Consider the following 24,460-nt stretch of genomic DNA (forward strand, 5'->3'; position numbering starts at 1 on the left):
CATCATTCATTTGAAACTCTTTGTGAATTTTTCAGACAGATTCCCCATTAATAAGAGTATTGAGTGACTGCTAGAGGGCCTATGATTACGAAGGACACGGTTGTCCACTGTCTAGTGCTAGTGTCTACACTGAACTGGCAATGGGCTTCTCCTAATATTGACAACGTGAGTCATATAGCGCAGTCAAAAATGTTCCGTCTTAAAAAAAAGGCTGAGATGCCACCAAGTATCTGCAGGCGGTAGGGACAGACTTTACCGGTTTTCGACTGCCGAATCCCAGGACAAATATACAAGAGTGATACAGCCTAGTATGCTTGTCCAGAAGAAAATTAGATACTGCTTTAATTGTCCATATGGTCATCTACTACTATGTGGAATGCTATTTCAATAGAAGTAATTCCGGAAGACCAGCTTCAAACTTCTTCGAAATATAAAGACTTGCTACACTTCAACATTATTATTGGTATCCTGAAATGATGTCCGAAAATTGTTTTATTTGCTTTCCGGAGGTGACCAAAAGGCAAAAATGACTGGATAAGTCATGGAAAATTACTATGGCTGTAAGTCTTCATTGATGCTTCAGGTTTGTCAAGACATTAGGACTCTTTGAGTAGTTAAATCATCAAATAGATCAATGCATCGTCTATTTTGTTATCTGTTGCCATGTAGAACGCTCTTTCAGCAGAAAGAATTCCCAAAGACCAAATACCTACTTCAGTCATCTTTTATAAGGACTGACTGCGCTTCAGCAATATTGCTGAAATTCTGTAACGATATCTGAACATTTTTTCTCTTTCTTGTTCATAGCTCGTCAGAGCATAAGATTGACTAGCTAAATCAAAGGTTGTCACCACGGTCAGTTCTCAAAATGCTGCAATTACCCAAATTTGCGTGCTACACAGCGATGTTCGGTGCAACAGTCAAAAAATTGAACGCAATAGTGCTAAAATAGCACTTTTGTGCTACAGGTGGTAACAATGAGCACATTCTACAGTGCTACACATAATGAAATAGTGCTAAAATAGCAGTTTTGTGCTATAGGTGGCAACTCTGGCTAAATTATGCAAAAACACTGTGTTTGCAAGTCGTCATTACTGCTGAAACTCTCTCAAGACTTCAAAATCCAGGAATGAGAACGTTTTCACAAGGAGCATCACCACATGCCACAATGAATTGTCATCTATTGTCATCTATGGTCATCTATTGCCATGTGGAATACTCTTTGGGTAGAAGCAATTTCCCGACATCTGCTTCAAAAATTTTCAAATCATAAAGACTATTGGCACTCCTGCATATTATTGGTGCCCCAAAATGATGTGTAAACATTGTTTTCAAACGCTGATAACTGGCTAAATCATAAAGAAGAACTGTGGCTGCAATTCTTCATTGATGCTGGAAGTAATTAATATTTTAGAAGTCCAGGCATAAGCAACCTTTCACTAGTTACGTCATCAGGTACTTCAATGAATTGTGTACATGTTTATAGTAATGTAGCAGCCTGTTCTTTGTCAGGAAATTTACAACCTTTTCCAATTGCACAATTTCAACTCTCCTCATAAATTTTAACACCTTCAAATTATGTATGACCTTTCTTAGCAAAAAACAAAAACAAAGACAAATATTATAGTAATAAACTGGAAATGAGCAAAGTAATTACTTTGTAATTGAATAGTAAACTAAGCAGTATTTTTAATTTTAATTGTTGTTTCCTGGCATGTTTTTCTTCTTTACTAAATACTCCTATTATTCAATGAAATATGCATTATTGCGGTTAAAATTATGCCTTGTTCATTATCAACGGTGCTCGATCTAAAGGGCCGAAACCAATGCCATCGCCATAGCTTAGGATCTTCGGAAGGAAGGTGCAACTCGGTGGGTGTTAGGGGCATAAAGCCACCCTAGAAAGATACGGACCTGTCTAAAAAAAACTCCAGCAGGCCTACAGTTCAACGAAACGTATAGTAGTAAAATAAAGCCCTCTTGGCAAAGGCACCAACTCACAAAACTGTTAGGAAGGGTAGTGAAGGTTCCTTCGGTTATTTTTAGTTATATATAAAAGAAAGTATTTTTCAAAATCTAGAAGAGGAAATTTCGCTTTTTTGCTTTTTTGGGTGAAAATACCAAAAAATGTATTTTTCTAAATTACTGGGGGGAGTTTCACATTTTCCGTTTTTTTTCAACGGAATTACCACAAATAGGTATTTTTTCAAAACGCAGCAAGGGCAGAAAATTTAAATTCATGGGTGATTTATTGTCCCCTCTAAACTTTTGTACTAACTAATTTAATGGAGAGGGAGAGTGGTGGATGTGTTTTATATTTTTCAAATACTTCTCAATTTATATTCAAGGAAGTTGTGAAAGATAATTATAAATATTAATTAGCATTTTGAATATGTCGGCAGCGGTAATTCCTAAGATCTTATGTGGTATTTTCATAAACTTAGATTTACATGCCATTGTGGCATTTTCAAGTCTGAGTTATAAATTCTTAATCTGTTTGTGCAGATGGCGAAGAGGAGGCAGAGTGGCTAGATCAAGCTGGGCTGAGCCATCTAACTGTGCCATTTTTGAAGGGAAAAGAAGTGAGTGAAGAAAGCCTTAAAGCGGCTGTTAGACGTTTGCCAAGCCATCAAGCAGAAGCAGTAAAAAGAAGGGTGATGACCTTGAATGCCACAGTAAGGCACAGGAAAAGAAAGTTAAAAGGGAAAGGAAGACGGGATATAAGAGACATATTTGTATCGCCAACAATATCAGTAAGTAGATTTGTTTGTCAGGGACGGCAATTAATGGTGAGCCAGGGTGGGTTGACTCTCCTAACTTCACAAAATGAAATATAAATTTTGAAGAGAGAGAATAGGGCAATAGGTGGGATGATTCACAGTGAGGATGCTAATCCTCCCTCCTTCTCCCCGTACATTTTCGTGGATTGATGCCCCTGATTTGTAGCATTAGTTAATGCCTCGTTACCTACTCGTTGCCTCTCAATCACTCGGATTATCTGTCTTGGCTTTTTCTACAATTAGTCATGTCTTGATGCCTGCAAAATACTTGATTTTCAATTCAAAATGAATTAAAATCAAGTATTTCGCAGGCATCAAGACATGGCTAATTGTAGAAAAGGCCAAGACAGGTAGTCCGAGTGATTCAGAGGCAAATCCGGGATAAGCCCTTTTTAGGATTGTATAAAAATGATGTTATTTCATTTTTTGATAGATAAGTCTATCTATCATCCATACATACGAGGGACGTTCAAAAGTTCTGGATATCGGAAAATGCTGTCATCCAATTCCAATATAGTGGGAGGAATGTCACTCCTTATTGCCAATTCTTAGCTTAAGTTAGATATATTCATGTAAATTAAGGTAAGGTGAGAAGTAAATCCCCCTCCCCAAGTTTGATCCAAAGAAACTATCATATAAATTAGAAGTCTATGGCCAAAAGTTACATACCTTTGAGCTCAAGACAAGCCCCCCCCCCAGCCCAGAAAAACTCAGATCTCCCCTTAGAAGGAGATGTGTTTATGTGCAATACCACACATAAGTATTCGTACACTCAAAGTACGCCTTAAGTTATCACTTAGGGGCAAAAAATGCATGCTCATTTAACCTTTTCAAGGAAAATATGATTTTACTGATTTATTTTTTCATTAGACTCCTGTTTTCGGTTTATCCGATATCCAGAATTCGAAAGTTCTCCGGGGTCGTCACTTCCAAAGGTCGACCGGACCTTGGGTCGTCTTCCAGGGATTGACGGCCCTGCTTGAACTCTGCGGCCCATTTGGCCACCATGGAATACTTGGGAGCATCTTGCTGGTACACCTTGGCCAACCGATCTGCGATTTGTCTAGCCGAAGAACCTTCTTTGACAAGGAATTTGATCACTTCTATGTACTCGATCAGTGTCGAATCCATTTCTACAGTGATTCAACGACTTAGGAGTCTTCTTATACCTGAAAGGACAAAGCAAAATGAATAGTTTTCAGGCTGTGAATATCATTTACATAGATAAGCATGCATGCAGGGTTAGAACTTATTTCGTCATTTCTAAGTGTTCCGTTCTACGAGCTTATTGAACGTCCCTCGTATCAAAATTCCTAGGTCAGAACTAAGGATAAGATAGTCATAGCAATAAGGGATAAGAGAGTGGACTGATTTTGAGTTGACGCGTGACTGACAATGTCCAGTGGACTTGTATGCGAAATCTGGGACTGAATTTGCTTGGACTCACAGGCAGTGAACAAGTGAAACCTGAGCCTAATAGGGTTGGCCACTTGTAGTCTAAAGGTGGAATACCTTGTCATAGGATTGACAGATGACCAACAAGTCCCCTGAACTCAAGGCCGTACCCAGGGGGGGGGGGTTGAGCCCCCCCCCCGATTTGTTTTTCTGACACGTTATAACGTAACAAAAATGGATATAAACAAATTTTTTATGCGTTTTTTTAGGGTTTTTTATACTCCCCCCTCCAAAAAAATCCTGGGTACGGCTAAACTTGCAGGCAATGTATATTTTGTGAGCTTGCAGGCAATATGCTTTGTGAAATTATGGCTAGAGTTTTGGTCTTCGACAAATTTTATAGAGCAGGCTACTTAACCTTTTTCGAGCTCCATACTCCTTTGAAAAGGATTGTAAAATATGAGAAAGTTAGGTTATTCAGATAATTCATGTGTTCTTGGTAAAAATGTTATTAATTGAATTTATACTTGACTATTTTAAGGGTTCAGATAATTTAAGCGTTCTAAGTGAAAATGTTATTAATCGAATTTATATATTTAAAGATTTTGAGGGCTCAGCGTAGATTTTGAGGGTTCAGAATTGGTTCGAAAGTTAGCGTTACCAGTACCATATCGCTTAGATCAATGGTGTAATTTCGTCAAAATCCTGGAGGGGGTGGCACAAATTCGGAGCCAATTTTCCCAGTCAGGTGAAAATGACCAAGCAAAAATGAGCCATATAGTACCACAATAGCAATTGTGTACTAAAGAAAACTGTTGTTCCTGTGGATCCTTAAATTATGTAGGCCTATCTTAGTTTTGACAAGATTTTTTAAGACACTAAATTTTAGCTTGGGGGAGATTGGCGTCTGGGGGGTAGGCATGGGCGTACGTAGCCTCTTCTCTAGGGGGAGGGGGCAGCCGATTATGTGATGAAGGACAGGGGGCTGAAGTTATATTGACAGTTCATAAAACCTTATATTGCTAGCAAGTTTTATCATACCTATGAAATCTTAATAATAATTAATCACCAAAAATCATAAATCTTTAATAAGCTTCAGCATTAATCAATCTTCTTGGATTAGAGCTAAATCTTCCCAAGACATTATGGATAATTGCTTCTTGTTTGACTTTTACTCTGCCATTCCAGCTGTTTATTTCCAGCTTTTTCAACCATCTACCTTTTATCAACTGCTTTTTTAGTCATCTACCTTTTTCAACTGCTTTTGCAACCACCTGATTTTTCAGCCATATTTAGGCTAAATCTGAAGTTCTAGGGGGCAGCTGCCCCCCTCTGCCCCCTTCTCTTCGCCCATTGGGGTAGTTACCTTTCCCCCTGCCCTATAGAAAATTACGCCCCTGGCTTAGACTAAGAATAAATGAACATATAGAGATCACTAGATGATGGAAAGACCGGCGGAGTGGATAGCTTCACTTACCTAGGTAGTGTTATTATTGAAAATAATGGAAGAATTAAAGATGAAAAAATGGAATAAGAAAGCAAGGAGCATGTTTTTTTTCTCTGCAGTTTATAAAAGTTAGGTAGGATAGGAAAATAAGTCTTCAAATTAAGGATTCCTGAAGCTACAGTGATGACAGTGGCCAAGTGGGGCTTTGAAACGTGGCACTTCGGATAGTTGAGGAAGATACGCTAGAAGTTTTTTGGAAGAATTGTAAAAGGGGGCGGAGGAGCACTGGGTGCAGCTGTGTCAGTCTCAGGGGGCGTGGTTCTTCGATGAATTTTCAGTTACGTAACTCTTTAAGTTATCCCATCTAATACATATTTTGAAGGAAACACCCAGGATGGAAATGAAAGATATAAACTCATTTCCTTTTTTGGCGTCACTTGATCTTTATTTCTTTGTGTCACAAAGGAATTCTTTACTGATTGTTAGTTGTTAAGGGTAATCGGATTATTGATATTATTAAGACAAATATTTATAACAATTTCTTGGGCTGTTCCAACAGCTTGGAGCTCGCTTAAAAATTGGGCCTGTTCTGGAAAATTCTACATCACAAAAGCTACCCTGAGGCTTTAAAAGGTAAAAGACCTTAATTTGTGTAAACTCCAGTCAATTTGAATCTTCTTTACTTGAGAAAGATGGAAGAGAGTGCAATACAGTTTTACTATTGGATAAAAGCTATGCCACGTTATATCAGATAATGAGCAATTTTGATTAAAATTTATATTTATGTTTCTGATTTTTTTTTGTGTTGTGTAATCTATCAAGCTAGTCATTGGCATGATAGTATATCCTGTTTTTTTGGCAAACAGTTCGAATACAAAATGAGCTCGGCATGAACATCTCAAGTGTATTGCACGTTTCGAGGTGTATTTATCTTAACTATTAGAAATATTTAACATAAATAATTATATTATGCTTTAATTCAAATAGCCTCTCTTTCAGGTAGGTTGAAATCACGTTTTATTCTTGATAAACTGAGTTATCAAACCTTCAGGGTGCCAGTAGGGGGGGGGGCGAAAGGGAGGTCAAAGGATAAATTGAAACCCCTAGATTTTGAAAATGTTTTTTTTCAGTATTTTCACGGAAAAATAATGTTTTGATACTTTCATTAGGAAAAAAGCAGAATTGCCCCCCCCCTTTTCAAGATTTTGAAAGATATATTCTGTATCTATCCCAATATTTTCATGAATTGGTAGCACGGAACCCATACGCCTAAATACCCTCCTGTACTACCACCAGGGATGTTGTTTTGGGGAGGGGGGCAGTTGCCCCCCTCATCAAAAAGAAAAAAGACATTATATAGCCCATTCCCCTTGACTATCCAGATATGGACCCCTCTGACCCCCTCAATAAAAATTCTGGAGCTACTTCCCTGACTACCACTGAAAGACTTACTTTCTTTTTAAGTTTTGCTTGGTGGAAAATTTTGCGACCAAAGACTATTTCCGACCCCTTTCCCCTAATTTCATTGACACATTACTATTTCTTAGATAGGGGCTACCAAACGACCTTCTTCAAATTTATCCAAAGGTAAACAACCTAGAAAAATTATTTTTTACTTCAATTATCCTCCCCCCTCCAGAAGGCCTTAAGATAGCCTGAAAAAAATCTTCTAGGCTGGCTTTATATCAGTCATGCATCAGGGTCCATTATCTGTTCAAACGGACTATGCTGCAGGGGCGGATCCAGGGGTTTTTTAGGGGGGGGCACAAAATAGGTTGATCCGATAAATTGCGTTAGGAGTAAGTTTAATTAACACAATCTTACGTTAATTAAGTAAATTACACTACTTTAAACAACGCTAGGGGGCACGCGTCCCCCTCGCCCCCCTGGACCCGCCACTGCTATACTGCTTCCAAAGCAAAGCAAACAAACAAAACACACACATACACACACTCGCATCTTTCTCTTTAATCCATACAATGTATGATTTTGCCAGTAAGCTTGACATTTGTTTACGGCTAATTATCAACGCATTTCCTTTGGCCTCATTTTCCAAGGTTGAAAATTATTTGAAATTACATGCTAACATATACTACTATCTTAAAATCCTGATAACAGGGATTGTCCTATCCTGTGGATTTTTTTTTTGTCTGACACATCAAACAGTTCGTAGAAACGAACTGTAAGTAAGGAGCGACCCGGCTCAATAGTAACCGAAACTCTAAAAAACGGAATTTTGAAACCAATAAATACATCAAAAGAATCAAATTTTTATGATGATTTCAAATAAATAAGTTTTATCAAGTCTAGTTCTGCCTATCAAAAGTTACGTGCCTGAGAAAATTTGCCTGAGTTTTGAAAAAAGGGAGAAACACCCCCTAAAAGATATAGACCCTAAATCAAAATCACACCATCAGATTCAGCGTATCAGAGGACCCTACTGTAGAGGTTTCAAGCTCCTACCTGCACAAATGTGGAATTTTTATTTTTTTACCAGAAGAGAGATCACGGATGCGTGTTTATTTGTTTGTTTGTTGTTTTGTTTTTTTTCCCCAGGGGTGATAGTATCGACCCAGTGGTCCTAGAATATCGTGGGAGGGCTCATTCGAACGGAAATTAAAAGTTCTAGTGCACTTTTTAGGTGACCAAGAAATGGAGGGCACCTAGGCCCCCTCCGACGCTCATTTTTTTTTCAAAAGTCACCCAATCAAAATTTTGAAATAGCCATTTTGTTAAGCATGGTCGAAAATATAATAACTATGTCTTTTAGGATGACTTAATCCCCCACAGTCGCCGGAGGAAGGGCATAACTTACAACCCTTGCCCTGAAGGCTGTGGAGGAGTGTCCTCCTCGAAAACATAATTTCTATTTGGAAATCAACTACGCTGAACAAAATGGCTATCTCAAAATTTTGATTTGATGTGTTTCAGGAAATGGTGGGCGTGTAAGGGATGTTACCTGCCTTCCAATCACTTTTGACTATTAAAAAGGGCACAAGCCACTCCAATTTCCAATTGAATAAGCCCTTTTCGAAGTTTCTACGACAACTTTTTCGATACGAAGTGCCCTGATCTAAAGGAAAAAAATAATAAATAATACATAGTGCCAACATCGTTCTTATATGCCCTCAGGGCATAACTTAAAACCCTTGCCCCGAAGGTTTTGGGGGAGTGTCCTCCTCAAAAACATATTTTTTATCTGGAAATCAACTAGGCTGAACAAAATGGCTTTCTCAAAATTTTGTTTGGATGTATTTGGGATAATGATGGGCGTGGGGGGGGGCTAGTTGCCCTCCAATCACTTTCGACTATTAAAAAGGGCACTAGCCACTCCGATTTCCAATCGAAAAAGCCCTTTTCGAAGTTTATACGACAACTCCTTCGATACGAAGTGCCCTGGTATGAAAAAAACTAATACATTGTGCCAACATCATTCTTTACCTAGGCAGCGTGATTGCGCTGCCTATGATGGGTATCACAAAGAAAACGAAAGCACTATTAAAAGTAAAGGTAGCTCCCTAATTGCTCACGTTAATAAAACACACGACCAGTAACTCTGTTGGTGAACTCTGTAGTTTATTGTGTTGTTTTCTATTTTTTATGGAAATTTATGGTGAACTTTCAGTTGGAAGACTACATTCCACTCAAATCCAGAGAAACTGTATATCACCTAACGTAAAGCATTCAGCAGGGCCTAACATCTTCGAACACTGTCCCTATAAGCTTTAGGTATACCCTAAGAGCATCCCTGTAGCAATTTCTATGTGATTTATATGCCCCACAAGGATGGTTAGCCACTTAAGTTAAAAGAGGTGTAAACTCTATAACTATTATATTTTGCTTATAACTTCCACTAGCCACTCCAATTTCCAATCGAATGAGTCCTTTTCGAAGTTTCTACGACAACTCCTTCGATACGAAGTGACCGGGTATGGAAAAAAAAAATAATACATTGTGCCCACATCGTTCTTTACTTAGGCAGCGCTATCGCGATACAATCTTTATGAATATTTTTCGTCATAAGTTTAAAGAATTGATAATTAAAACGGTACTTTAGTAGTAGCCGGGCAACACGCGATAAGTGAAGTTTGGTAAATGCTAATGAAATAAACAAAGTATGATAAAAATATAATAGTTTAGAAACAAATTTAGGCTATATATTTGCTTATTAGGGGGTTGGGGGGTAAAGCATAGCATGTATTAAATGCGTGACCTAACCTAAGTACCTTTTTTTCCCCTAAACCCCAAAAACAAAAGTTTAAATATTGAAAACGCAATGACAAACCACAGTTTGCCATCCAATTCTCTATTGAAAGAAACCCATTTGACTAATTTCTTAAGCATCTTCCCTATATACTATATTTTTTGTTGCACGGCTACTACTAAAGTACCATTAAAACACACATTGAACACATCAGTAGCGGCTTTAAACTTCATAATTCTGGGGGTGGGGTGGGGTAAGGTATAACTTTGGGGTGTAAAAATATAAAATAAAAGGAATTTAATGACAAATGTCAGAAGAATGGGGGGGGGGGGGGCAGCTGCCATTTCTTGTCCAGGCATAGAACCCCCACTGGAGCAAATGGGTATTAATTTGAAACTTTTAATAAATCCCTATGCTTCTAAACAATTTGGTTAGTTGAAATTGGCGGAATAAAGTCCAGTGTTGACAAAGTGAAACATGTAAGACTTTCAAACTATTTAAGCATGATAATGTAGAGGTGGTGTCAATATAAGTGTTATCTATCAATGGAGGCAAAATATTTGACAAGAGACGGAGCAACAGCTAAATCTATTATTGGTGCATTCTAGCTTAAAGGTCTCATCCAGAGGGGGGGGGGTAAGGGGTTTAACCCCCCCCCCCCAAAAAAAAAGAAAAGAAACAATGTTGGCCCAACTTGTAAAACCATAACAAAAATGAATATGAGAAAACTTTAACTGCGTTTAAAAAATTCTAACCCCCCCTTTCCTAACCCCCCGAAAAAAAATCCTGGATACGTTCTTGCCTAGCTTATAGGCAATCTTTGAATAATTTTATTTATTGTATCCTCCGAAAAGGGGTTCTGGTTACAGGAGCTAGTTTCAGTAGCTGAAGCTTTCTTAATTTGCCGTTTAACTTCGTCTAATTCATCAATTTTACCACGAATTTTTCTTTAGTTATGTGTTGGGGTTTTATTTTGGCTTAGCATCTGATCTAATAGCATCTGAAATAGCACTTAATTTCTGATATTTTTTTAACTAATGCTGGGAAATCTGGCGCCCCCTTCACAGCAATGTCCCTTCTCCCATGAAAAATTCCTCCATGGAAATATCCTCCTACATAACCCCCGACCCCCCCCCCCACTACCAGAAAAAAAACCCCTGAAAACATCTGTATACTTCCCAATAAACAATACAAAAAGTAAACATTGGGTAAAGTTCATAACTTTCATCCCTCCGCCCGGGGACGTTGCGGGATTAAGTCATCCTAAAAGACATATTTATTATATTTTCGACCATGCTGACATAAAAGGCTATCTCAAAATTTTGATCGGGTGACTTTGGGAAAAACGTGAGCGTGGGAGGGAGCCTAGTTACCCTCCATTTTTTGGTCACTTAAAAGGAGCACTAGAACTTTTAATTTCCATTTGAATGAGCCCTCCCACGATAATCTAGGACCACTGGGTCGATACGATCACCTTGGGAAAAACAACAACAAAAAACAAAAAAAACAAATTAACACACATCCGTTATCTTTCTTCTGGCAAAAAATACAAAATTCCACATTTTTGCAGATAGGAGCTTGAAACCTCTACAGTATGGTTCTCTGATACGCTGAATCTGATGGTTTGATTTTCATTAGGGTTCCATCACTTTTAGGGGATGTATTCCCCTTTTTTCGAAAATCAGGCAAATTTTCTCAGGCGCCTAACTGATGAGTAGGACTGAGCTTGATGAAACTTATATATTTGAAATTAGCATTAAAATCTGATTCTTCTGATGTACCTATTGGTATCAAAATTCCGTTTTTTAGAGTTTCGGTTACTATTGAGCCGGGTCGCTGCTTACTTACAGTTTGTTACCACGAACTGTTTGACAAATGAATTCTTTACTGATTGTTAGTTATTAAGGGTAATCTCATTATTGATATTATTAAGATAAGCATTTATAACAATTTCTTAGGCTGTTCCAACAGCTTGGAGCTCGCTTAAAAGGTAGAGCAATTTCGATTAAAATTGAGCAATATTTAACATAGATAATTATATTTTGCTTTAATTCAAATAGCCTCTTTTTCAGATAGGTTGAAATTGCGTTTTATTCTTGATAAACTGAGTTATCAAACCGTCTGGTTGCCAGTAGGGAGGAAGAAAGGGAGGTCAGAGGATAATTTGAAACCCCTATAATTTGAAAATATCTTTTTTTCAGTATTTTCACGGAAAAATACTATTTTGTTACTTTCACTAGGAAAAAAGCTGAATTATCCATCTCCTTTCAAGATTTTGAAAGATAGATTTTACCTCCACCCCAATATTTTCATGAATTGGTAGGACGGAACCATAGCCCTAAATACCCTCCTGTACTACCACGAGGGACGTTGTTTCGGGGGGGGGGAGGCAGTTGCCCCCAAGCAGAATTAACCCCGTCCTTTCAAGATTTTGAAAGATATATCCTACCTCCACCCCAATATTTTCATGAATTGGTAGCACGGAACCCATACCCCTAAATACCCTCCTGTACTAACACCAGGGACGTTGTTTCGGGAGGGAGGCAGTTGCCCCCCCCCCAATAAAAAGAAGAAAAAATCCATTATATAGCCGATTCTCACTGACTATCCAGATATGGACCCCTCTGCCCCTCAATAAAAAGGCTGGAACTACTCCCTTGACTACCAATGAAAGACTGTTACTTTCTTTTTAAGTTTTGCTTGGTGGAAAATCTTGTGACCAAAGGATATTGTCGACCCCTTTCCCCTCATTTCATGTGAAATATTTTGACACATTACTATTTCTTTGATAGAGGCTACCAAACAACCTTCTTCAAATTTTACCAAAGGTAAACAACCTAGACAAATTATTTTTTACTTCCCTTCTCCCCCCTCCCCCAGAAGGCCTCAAGATAGCCTGAAAAAAATAACCTTCTATGCTGGACATTTGTTTACGGCTAATTATCAGCTCATTTCCTTTGGCCTCATTTTCCAAGGTTGAAATTTATTTGAAATTACATGCTAAAATATACTACTATCTTAAAATCCTGATAACAGGGATTGTCCTATCATGTGGATTTTTTTTTTGTCTGACACATCACTAACTAGAAACTATAGTAATGCAATAATTGTTGGCGCTAGATACAACTTTCGAATCCAACTGAAAGACCAACTTAGAATTAAAATGTGTTTTATGGAAGTCCAAAATAAGATTTCTTTGACTTTTGTGGAAGTAAAAAATTATTACTAACTTGCACCTGCAAATTAAAATGTAATTTGGAAATAAAAATTTGCAAAAGGAAGCCCTACTTACGATTTAAATGCAAATTATTGGAGTCTAAAATACGATTTGCTTTACTTTTGTCGAAGTAAAAAAAGAAAAAACAAATTTGTTAGAATACATGATGGGATAATTATTTTTTCTATTTAAGTTTAGATTTAGCAGTATTAAAAATGCAAGTCCATAATTATAATATGAAATACTTCTACTCTTTCCAGTAACTATGGATTATAATTTCTAACTGTTTTTATTCTCTATGTTTTTGCCTGTCATTATAAGGAAGTTGAACTAATAAAAGGGTATAGAATTTAATAGACGTCACCTTAAATAAAATAATATAATAATTAGGTGTTTCACCAGACAGAGTTTGTCTCACCCCCTTCAATCTCCAATCCTGGGACGGCCCCAGGGCTTAGTTTAGCGACACCTATACCTCCCCCCCAGAAGGTCAAAATTTTTACTAATTACAGGGCTGGAGGAGAAAAAAAATTCCAACGGTAGAGCCAAATTTTTATTGATACCCCCCTAGAATTAATTCTCTTTTCGCCCCTGCCCCCTATCGATAAGCTCAAAACTGTATAAGAATGTCAAGTTTTGCTCCTTTACCAGGATAATTCGCTTGATTTGGCCAGTCCAACAAGACATTAATGGGTCTCTTGCTGGATATTTCTTCTGTCACTATGATCTTGAAACACATTTTTTCTTAGCACAACGATTCAAGGCCGTACCCAGAGGGGGGGGGGATTAGGGGGGTTTGACCCCCCCCCCAAATGTTTTTATGACTCGTAAAAGCATAACAGAAATGGATATAAACAAATTTTGTATGCGTTTTTTGAGGTTTTTTTGTGTAACCCCCCCCCCCCCAAAAAAATCTTTGAGTGAAACCCCCTTCAAAAAAAAATCCTGGGTACGGCCTTGCAACGATTGAAATCAATTATATTTCCCTCTTCATAATGGCATTTGAAAACTTGCAGTAGGGGTCACTCTGTTTTCTTCGGCTCCCAACTTTTTCTATGATTAACACCTAGATAATCATTGACACAATCTTAATGAATATTTTTCGTCATAAGTTTAAAGAAATGATAATTAAAATGATATTTTAGTAGTAGCCGGGTAAAACAAATTTGGGCTACATGTTTGCAAATTAGGGGGTGGGGGTAAAGCATAACATATATTGAATACGTAGCCTAACCTAGGTACCTTTTTTCCCCTAAACCCCCCAAAAACAAAAGCTTAAATAGTGTAAACGCAATGACAAACCACAGTTTGCAATCCTATTCTCTATTGAAAGAAACCCGTTTGACTAGTTTCTTAAGCATCTTCCCTATATAATATATTTTTTGTTGCCCGGATACTACTAAATCACCATTAAAACAAACATAGAGCACATCAGTAGCGGCTTTAGACTTCATAATTTGGGGGGATGGGAGTGGGGTAAGGTATAAATTTGGGTGTAAAAACATAAAACAAAAGGAATTTAATGACACATGTCAGAAGAATGGGGGGGGGGGCAGCTGCTCACCCTTGTCCAGGCATAGAACCCCCACTGGAGCAAATGGGTATTAATTTGAAACTTTTAAAAGATCCCTATGCTTCTAAACAATTTGGTTAGTTGAAATAGGCGGAATAAAGTCTAGTATTGACTAAGTGAAACCCGTAGGACTTTCAAACTATATAAGCATCTAGAAGTGGTGTCAATATAAGGGTTTTCTATCAATGGAGGCAAAATATTTGACAAGAGAAGGAGCAACAGCCAAATATATTATTAGTGCATTCTAGCTTAAAGGTCTTATCCAGGAGGTGGGGGGGGGGTAATAGGCTTACCCCCCCCCCCCCAAAAAAAAAAAAAAATATTGGTCCAAATCGTAAAAAGGTTACCAAAATGAACATAAGAAAAAATTTTATGTGTTTAAAAAAATATACCCCCTCCATCGGCAAAAAAATCCCAGATACGTTCTTGCGTATCTTATAGGCAATCTTTAGATAATTTTATTTATTGTCTCCTCCGACAAGGGGATCTGGTTACATGAGCTAGTTTTAATAGCTGAAGCTTTCTTAATTGGCCGTTTAACTTCGTCAAGTTCATCAATTTTACCACGAATTTTTTCTTTAGTTATATGTTGGGGTTTTATTTTGGCTTAGCATCAAAGAGGATCCTTTAATTGTCTCTTCGGTTTTTCATCAGGTTAAAAATCCCATAAACTTAATTGTATTTCGATTGTGCACAGTGTCTTGGGTGCTAATGTCATGCTCATCTTTGATCTTTTATAAATTGCGGGTCAACAGCCTACGTTCCGCGGAACAACCCTTTCCAATCGACCGGTACAGACGCATGCTTTAGGCTGGAAGTCGGTACCAAGAATGCAAATTAGTTTTATTGCAGTCAAAAATTTACAGTACCGTTAGGATTAAAAAACAGGGCGGTTACTTGATAGATTTTCATTTGCGTATGTTGGACTTCTTAAGCACTGAAAGTCTTGTTGTTTAACACAACCAGTTGTAAAGCTTGTTAGACAATAGTCATGAAAAGAGCAAAAAAGTAATATATAATCTATAATGAGGATCAGAGAGAAATTGTTTTAGCCCCAACCCAGCTTAAAGTTCATAGTTGCCTAGACCCTCCCCCCGACAAAAATTTCATTGAAAGTTTCAGTTTAATACCCCAGCTAGGAAAAAAAAAACAGAATTGATTTACCAAATTAAAGTTTAGGGCAGATATCTATGAAGGATTTTTTTTTGGGGGGGGGGGGCAACAATACAAGAAAAAATGGTACTTCAGCGTTATACCCACTCTTTTTAGATCTCAAACTAAAGACGCGTTGAAGAAACCTGTTTTTACGGCATGATTAAACACACTGCTGTAGATGTATAGCGTGGTTTTAATTGCGTATACGATATTTAAAGTGTTGTTTTTTGCTTTTTTTTTGGGGGGGGGGGAGATACCTAGGTTAGGTTGCGTATTTAATATACGCTATGCTTTGCCCCCCGCCCCCTAAGGTGCAAATATATAGCCCAAATTTGTTTCTAAACTATTATATAGTCATCCTATTTTATTTTATTTCATTAGCATTAACCAAAATAGCAGTATATAAAAGACTGGGTATGACGCAGAAGTACCGAAAAATTTTTAGTCGATAATTTAAATGACAAGTGATGGGAAAATCGGGAAAATTAAGGATTTCGGTTGGGTCCGGATCCCGGAGCCGTTTAAAAGGTGAGCTTTAGGCTAAATCCTTTTAAATGGTTTAATCCAATTTATAGCTAGTTTATACTCGGTTTAATTTACCGTTCTCCATCACTAGCTTCGCAATTCTTGAAAAAAAGCATAATCGTTCTGTTTAAAAAGAGACCAGTTTACTTTTAAATTGAGATCTTTATCATTTAAGATAAAAACGCAAATTTATCAATTAGCCTACCTGTTTTTTCCATGGATAGTACGAATGAGTTGGATTTAAGATTGCTAAGGTTTTTAAGACTCATTATTAATTCAGGAATTGTTATGAATTGTTGAGCGACATTCAAACGAGGTGAAATAAAGATTCCAATAAGACTTGAGCTACCTATAACCAGGGTTATTTTGACCATCATTATCTACGAAATCTTGGACATGATAAAAAGTGTAGGTCTACTGTTGCATTATGTGGACACCGCGAAGAAGTCAAGCTTGGTTAACGACAATGAAATATAATAAAAAAGGAGGAATATATAATAATTTACAAACAAAATTGGGCTATATATTTGCACATTAGGGGTGGGGGGGGAGGGGGTAAAGTATATACTATACTAAATACGTAGCCTAACCTAGGTACCTTTCCCCCCTAAACCCCAAAAAACAACACTTTAGATATCGTAAACGTAATGAAAACCACGCTTTGCATTCCATCTCTCTATAGTGGTCTCTTACAAATAACCCGTTTGGCGGGTTTCGTCTCTCGTTTCCTTGATGCAGTATATAGCAGTGTCCGAATAATGCAACAGTACCAAAGTGTATCTCAAGACGGGTGTTAGACGCTTGCAAAGTAAAATTGTGTATTGCACACAAGGCCGTATCTAGGGGAGGTTTAGGGTTTTTTATCGTTTTTGCCCCTCTTTCCCCCAAAAATTAGCTCACGTGCCCTGAACAATGATCCTAGCTACTTGATTGCACACACAAACTATAATCCCACGTATTGCCTCTGTCACAGGTTGGTTCATTAATTAAATTCCTTATAATTATTAAATTCCTTTTAATTAATTAAATTTCTTACAATTCCTTAAATTATATGTATGTTTCGATTTTTGCTGTTATTAAATAAAAAAAACAAGTTTTTTAAACTGAAAGTAAGGAGCGACATTAAAACTTAAAACGAACAGAAATTATTCTGTATATGAAAGAGACTGTCCCATCCCCAACGCCTCGCTGTTTACGCTAAAGTTTTTTATTGTTTTAAAAAATAAAGTTGTGAGACAGAGTCAAACTTTTGCGTAAAGAGCGAGGCGTTGAGGAGGGGACAGTCTCTTTCATATACAGAATAATTTCTGTTCGTTTTAAGTTTTAATGTCGCTCCTTAGTTTCAGTTTAAAAAACTTGTTTTTTTTATTTAATTTTTGAACGTTTTTGAATAAATGCAGGTTTTGCTCTTGGCTCACCGTACATGAATAATTAAAACAAAATTTTAATATTAATTTACTTTTATTTAGTTAAATGGCTTTCTCAAAAGTTGTTTAATTTTATTTACAAACGTTTTTATTACTAATAAATATACGTAACTTACGAATTAACTTCCGTAACGAACTTCTATACTCGTATATTTTTATTACGTTTATTAGGGGGTTCGGCCCCATATTCAATACCTCGCTCTTTAAGCGAAAGTTAAAATTTTGTTCCAATTCTTTAGAAATGACCGCTTAATCACAACGGCCATTAATTAGAATAAATAGCTCTTATGAAAGTACTAAAAAATCTTTGGCTTAAAGAGCGAGGCATTGACTACGGGGTGAACCCAATTATACATGTAATATTTTCTGTTCGTTTAAAGTTTCGATGTTGCTGCTGCTGCAGTTGAAATACTTGTTTTTTTATATTAAATTTCTGATCTTTTTTTAAATAATGCTGGGAAGTCCGGCGTCCCCCTCATAGCAATGTCCCTTCCCCCATGAAAACTTCCTTCATGGAAAGATCCTCCCACATAACCCCTGACCCACCCCCCCCCCCACTACCAGGAAAAATATCCCCTGAAAACATCTGTATACTTCCCAATAACCAATACTATATGTTAACATTAGGTAAAGTTCATAACTTTCAGCCCTCCCTCCGGGAAATTAAGGGGATTAAGTCATCCTAAAAGACATACTTATAATATCTCCGAACATGCTGAACAAAATGGCTATCTCGAAATTTTTATCGGTTGACTTTGGGAAAAAAATGAGCGTGGGAGGGGGCCTAGTTGCCCTCTATTTTTTTTGGTCACTTAAAAAGGTCACTAGAACTTCCAATTTCCAATCCAATGAACCCTCCCACGATATTCTAGGACAACTGGTTCGATACGATCACCCCTGGGGAAAAAAAACAAAAAAACAAAAAACAAATAAACACGCACCCGTGATCTTTCTTCTGGCAAAAAAAGCAAAATTCCACATTTTTGTAGATGGGAGCTTGAAACCTCTACAGTAGGGTTATCTGATACGCGGAATATGATTGTGTGATTTTCATTCAGGTTCTATAATTTTTAGGGGGTCTTTCCTCCTTTTCTCCAAAATCAGCCAAATTTTCTCAGGCGCCTAACTTTTGATGGGTAGGATTAAACTTGATGAAAGTTATATATTTGAAATCAGCATTAAAATTTGATTCTTTTTATGTATCTATTTGTATCAAAATACCGTTTTCTAGAGTTTCGGTTACCATTGAGCCGGGTCGCTCCTTACTTACAGTTCGTTGCCACGAACTGTTTGAAAAGTTTTTACTTCACACTTAGCAAAGCTAATGCCAAAAAAACTGGTGCTTTATAAATTCGAAATTCTTCTCTAAACTAGGTTTAATCTGCCCCTTCCCCCAACTAAGTTGTTTGTTTTTGTTGTTTTTTGGGACGGGGGGAAATAGTGCAAAATAGCTTAAAAAAAACAGAATCAGCCAAACTCAAAATACTTAGAGCTTCAGTCAAAAAATGGTATCCAAGTTCAGCGTAAGGTGATTCCAAATACAATAGCCCCTACACAGAGCAAAGCAAACAGAAAATTCTTCGACTTGTTTGGCAGTATCCCTTAGCTTATGAAATACCTCGGCACAATATATTGTCCTCTGAAATTTGTCATCCTTGGTATTTTTCTTTTTGGTTTCTTATGTGATTCTTGAATACCTACAGTAGACTTGCCTTTACTGCTCCATACCTTTACTTACCTTAACTGCTCACCTTCCCTTTTACTAAATAAGACATTTTATATATAAATTGAAAATCCTTTGTTAATTTAGATTTTTTTTTGTCTATTCTAGTGGGTGTCACTTTGCTCTTTTTGCAATCATATTTAATTAAAACTTGACTGATATTTTCTGAGTAAAACACTCCTTCTTTTTTTGGGTCCTCTCGTCATCATCCTTAAAATGGAAAGAAGGAAGGAAAGTTACGTAATTTCTAAATTTTGACTTGCTCTTAAATTTCTTTCGACTTACTCTTAAAATTTGACACTCTTATTTCGAAGTATTTGACCTTATCTGTTGTGGAAGGGAATAGAACAAATTCTGTTATTCTAGACAATTATAGAAAAGACGAGCTTTGCACTTCACAAATCAAGGTACTTGGGATACACATCTAGCAAAAATTCATATAAAAGAACATTTAAATATGTGTATGTACAAATATAAAGCATACATAGGCTATAAAACATCTAGTTTATATAGAAATGTCATATCCGGCAAAGATGGTTTTTTGTATGCTTAGCTAAAAATAATATTTTACTTTAAAAAATCTAAGTTAGAATATAAAATAAATATATCTCGCTAATCAACCGGTATCGAAAATTAGAATAATTGAAATTCATTTCAGCAATATCAATTTTTATAATGTTTTATAGTAATGTTTTTTATATTCATATAATACTATAAAAATATTATAAAATACAATTTTATAGAAATACTATAAAAATAATATTTTATAATATAATTTAATATCTTTTTCGGCTATATCAATTTTTATAATATTTGTATTGTAATATTATAAAAATAATATTTTATAATATAATTGAATATCTTTTTCGGCAATATCAATTTTTGATTCTACTAGTACATTATACTAGTATAAAGATACGCTCTTTGAAAGAAGACACAAAAAATTATTGGCTCGTGCCATTTAAAATTCTCTAAAGACTATAAATACTCAAAATAACAAACTGCTTCTTATTTACTCCCAGGGGCCTAAATAATGTTAAAAGTAGATAATATGTTCATCAATAAAAGATATTACTTATCTTCTAACGAAAAACATTCTTTTTGGAAAAATGATTTCTATGCAGATAGAATGGCAAAATTTTACACTCTGTGCTGCTGAGCGTTGACTGTTTCGAGCACATTCAAGAAACATTAGGATTTAGGGGGCTGGGACCCCGAGGCCCCCCGGTTCATCCCTGAGATAACCATTCTTTTTTGCAATGCAAGCTCTCTCACGAATGTGCTGAAGACCCCGCGAAATTGAAATCTGGCTACGCCCCCTCATTTAAAGTCCAAAGTAGGCATGATCCTGGTCATCATAGCCAAAATCATAATTTTTATTAAATAAATCGTAGCTAAATTAAGGAGTAGAATTTCTTACCATTTGAAATTCTTTCGTCGCTACTTTTGCTGCCCAAATTATGGCTACTTAAATACGTTTTTGAGGGGTATCCCCCGTGTGTGAGCTGAATACCCAGGCGACGACTCTGGCTACGTCCCTTGATTTAACCACTAAACTTGGCATGATTCTGGCTGTTGTAGCCAAATTCACTACTGTTCGTTTAATGATTGGTAGTAAAATCAAGTGCTAGAAGTCTTGGCTAAAGTGCAATTTTTTATCACTTCATTTACTGAACAAATTATGGCAATTTCAACATGTTTCTCTGGGTGGGATCCCCCAAAATGAGGTAGACACCCTGCAAAATTGGATTTTGGCTACGCCCCCAGATTTAAAAATCCAAAGTTGCCATTAGCCTGGTCATAATAGCCAAAATCACGATTTTCACTGAATCGTGGTAAAATTAAGGGGTAGAGATAATTACCAACGTGCAACTTTCGCTTCACTCCATTACTGACCAAATTATGGCTATTTGAATGCATTTTTGGGGTGGGATCCCCGTAAATGAGCTAAACGTCCTACAATGTTAGACTCTTGCTACGCCCCTGGATTAACCACCAAAATTGGCATGATTCTGGTTGTTATGGCCAAATTCACGATCTTCCTTTAAATGACTGGTAGTAAAATCAAGATCTAAAAGCTGTGACTAAAGGGCAATTTTTTTTATAGCTACATTTATCGACCAAACTATGACAATTTAAACATATTTCTCTTGTGGGATCCCCCGCAAATGAGCTGAACACCCTGCAAAACTAGATCCTGGCTCCGTCTCTGAATTTTACAACTGAAGTTGGCACAATTCTTTAAAATATAGCTGGAATCACGATTCTCGTTAAATTATTATGTAAAATAAAGGGATAAAAGTTTTACTTTCACAAAAATTGCTATGCAATTGGAACAAATAATGATTAGGTATACAAATTGATGTAATAAGTCAAAAGTAGATAATCACAAGTTTGAAAAAATCAGAATTTCTTTGCAAAGTTCTTTATTTTGTCTTTGAGTAAAACTTGTTCTGGAGTATATATTTTTTTTTTTTTAGGTTTTTTCCTTTCTGGTGGTTATCTAATGTATCACAGGCAATAAAAACGGCTAAACACTCTCTAAGAAAGTAGAAATTTTTTTTCTAATTATGCTGTTTGGAACATAAAAGATCCTTATTCTGGAGCAGTTATTATTTCCTTGGCAAACGATTTCTAAAAATTTTAGTAAAAGATATCTAAAACGGAGGTTAGAACTTTCCCAGAGTCTTTTAAAGGCCCATTCACAATAAGATTTTACTAATACTGAGAATTGGATAGCACCAGCTTGAGCCACTCAGAATTTTTCATATAATTTATCAACTAATCAGAAAATTATACGCAAAATCTGGTTGGCTCAAACTAGCGCTAGCCAGATCTCAGAATTAGTAAAATTTCAATGTGATTGTGCCTTTATTTTGTAAGTCATGGTAATAATTAGAATTTTTACTTGGTAAGGCAGAGGGAGGGGAGTATAGGACACTGTATTTGTCTGTATTACGAACTCAGTACAATTCGGGAAGCCTTGGTAGCGCGAATCTAGGCTAGAGAAAACCCTTGGACTTACTATGATGCGATACCCTTGTCTTTGTCAAATTCAGATCTATGTCTCGCCTCATTGAACTTAACATGCTTAAATGAACCTAACGGCTGATGATTGAGAAACTACTGGTTTCTTGTACTTACTTGAAATTTTTATAACCATTAAATTTCAAATGATAATGTTATTTGTCTCTCCAGAAATAACGGATAGTGTAATTGGCTTACAAAAATAAGTCACTGATAAAAAAGAAATAAGCTACAGCAGAGGTTTTGCCAAAAATTAAATTCGAAAGTGATCTTTCGCTTACTCGTCCTGTTGGTTTTTTATTTTCCAGTAACTGAACTCCACTACCTACACCTTATCTATAAACTAAATAAAAAACTATTTTTTCAAATGAAAGTAAGGAGCGACATTGAAAATTAATGCAATTATTCTCTATATGAGGGAGCTACCCCTTCTCTCTGAACCCTCCGCCCTTTACGCTGAAGTTTAACTTTTGGCCCAATTCTTTAATAACGACTGATCAGACAAATTTGCATTGGAATAAGAAGTATCTTTAAACCACTATAAAACTTTAGCGTGAAGAGGGAGGGGTCTAGGAGGGGGGATTCTCCCTAATGTATCGAATAATTTCTATCCGTTTCAAGTTTTAATCTCGACGCTTACATTTATTTGAAATAAAAACTTGTTTTTTTCTTTAATTTTTGTTCCTTTTTTAAATCATGCCCAGGCCTATCTAAGATTTGATAGGGGCTGCCACCCCGTGAGCCCCCCCCCCATCGCTTGCTATTACATTGTAGATTTCAGTACCTCTAAAGTGATCGGTAGCGTCCTATATTGGAGATATAATAAATTGCCTTGGGATTATACAATTTCACTGGTAGAAGTTTCTCTTATCAAACAGTTCGTGGTAACGAACTGTAAGTAAGGAGCGACCCGGCTCAATGGTAACCGAAACTCTAAAAAACGGGATTTTGATACCAATAGATACATCAAAAGAATCAGATTTTAATTCTGATTTCAAATATATAAGTTTCATTAAGTTTAGTCATTAAGTACCCATAATAAATTACGTGCCTGAGAAAATTTGGCTGATTTTAGAAAAAAGGGGGAAAGACCCTCTAAAAGCTATAGAACTTTAATGAAAATCACATCATCACATTCAGCGTATAAGAGAATCCTACTGTAGAGGGTTTAAGCTCCTATCTACAAAAAAGTGGAATTTTGCATTTTTTGCCAGAAGAAAGATCACGGATGCGTGTTTATTTGTTTGTTTGGTTGTTTGTTTATTTGTTTGTTTTTTTTTTTCCCCAGGGGTGATCGTATCGACCCAGTGGTCCTAGAATATCGTGGGAGGGCTCATTGGAACGGAAATTAAAAGTTCTAGTGCCCTTTTTAAGTGACCAAAAAATGGAGGGCAACTAGGCCCCCTCCCACGCTCATTTTTTCCCCAAAGTCACCCGATCAAAATTTTGAGATTGCCATTTTGTTCAGCATGGTCGAAAATATGATAAAAATGTCTTTTAGGATGACTTGATCCCCCAAAGTCCCCAGGGGAGGGCTGAAAGTTATGAACTTTACTCAATGTTAACATATAGTATTGGTTATTGGGAAGTATACAGACTTTTTCAGAGGAGATTTTTTCTGGTAGGTGGGGGAAGGAGAGGGTCGGGGGCTATATGGAAGGATCTTTCCATGAAGGAAGTTTTCATGGGGAAGGGACATTGCTATGAAGGGGGCGCCGGATTTCCCAGCATTATTAAAGAAAAAGATCAGGAATTAAATAAAAAAACAAGTTTTTCAACTGATCAACTGATTGTGATTAAGAGGTCATTTTTCAAGAACTGGAAAAAATTCGAACATAGTTTAAAGAGCAGGGTATTGACTAGGGGGCGAACCTCTAATATACGTGTTAAATAGTAACAAGTGACTAAAGCGATCGAATGCATTAAATAAAAAAAGTCAGATGATTAGCTAGAATGAATTTGAAACTGAGTTCAAGTCGCGGATGTA

The 24,460-nt window shown here is 36.6% G+C and overlaps 1 protein-coding gene across 1 annotated transcript in view; it reads left to right on the top strand.

Moving 5' to 3' along the window:
• The window catches only part of LOC148948318 (uncharacterized), a 135,672-nt gene that overhangs the window by 13,144 nt on the left and 98,068 nt on the right, over nt 1–24,460 (top strand). Inside the window, exon 3 of the mRNA XM_089094886.1 lies at nt 2,506–2,753. Within this exon, the coding sequence (XP_088951012.1) occupies nt 2,506–2,753 (248 nt within the window). The remainder of the gene's footprint in view (nt 1–2,505; nt 2,754–24,460) is intronic.

The sequence above is a fragment of the Artemia sp. Qi Xiang Cuo genome, chromosome 9 (genome assembly GCF_049724085.1).
Source record: "Artemia sp. Qi Xiang Cuo chromosome 9, ASM4972408v1, whole genome shotgun sequence".
NCBI lineage: Eukaryota > Metazoa > Arthropoda > Branchiopoda > Anostraca > Artemiidae > Artemia > Artemia sp. Qi Xiang Cuo.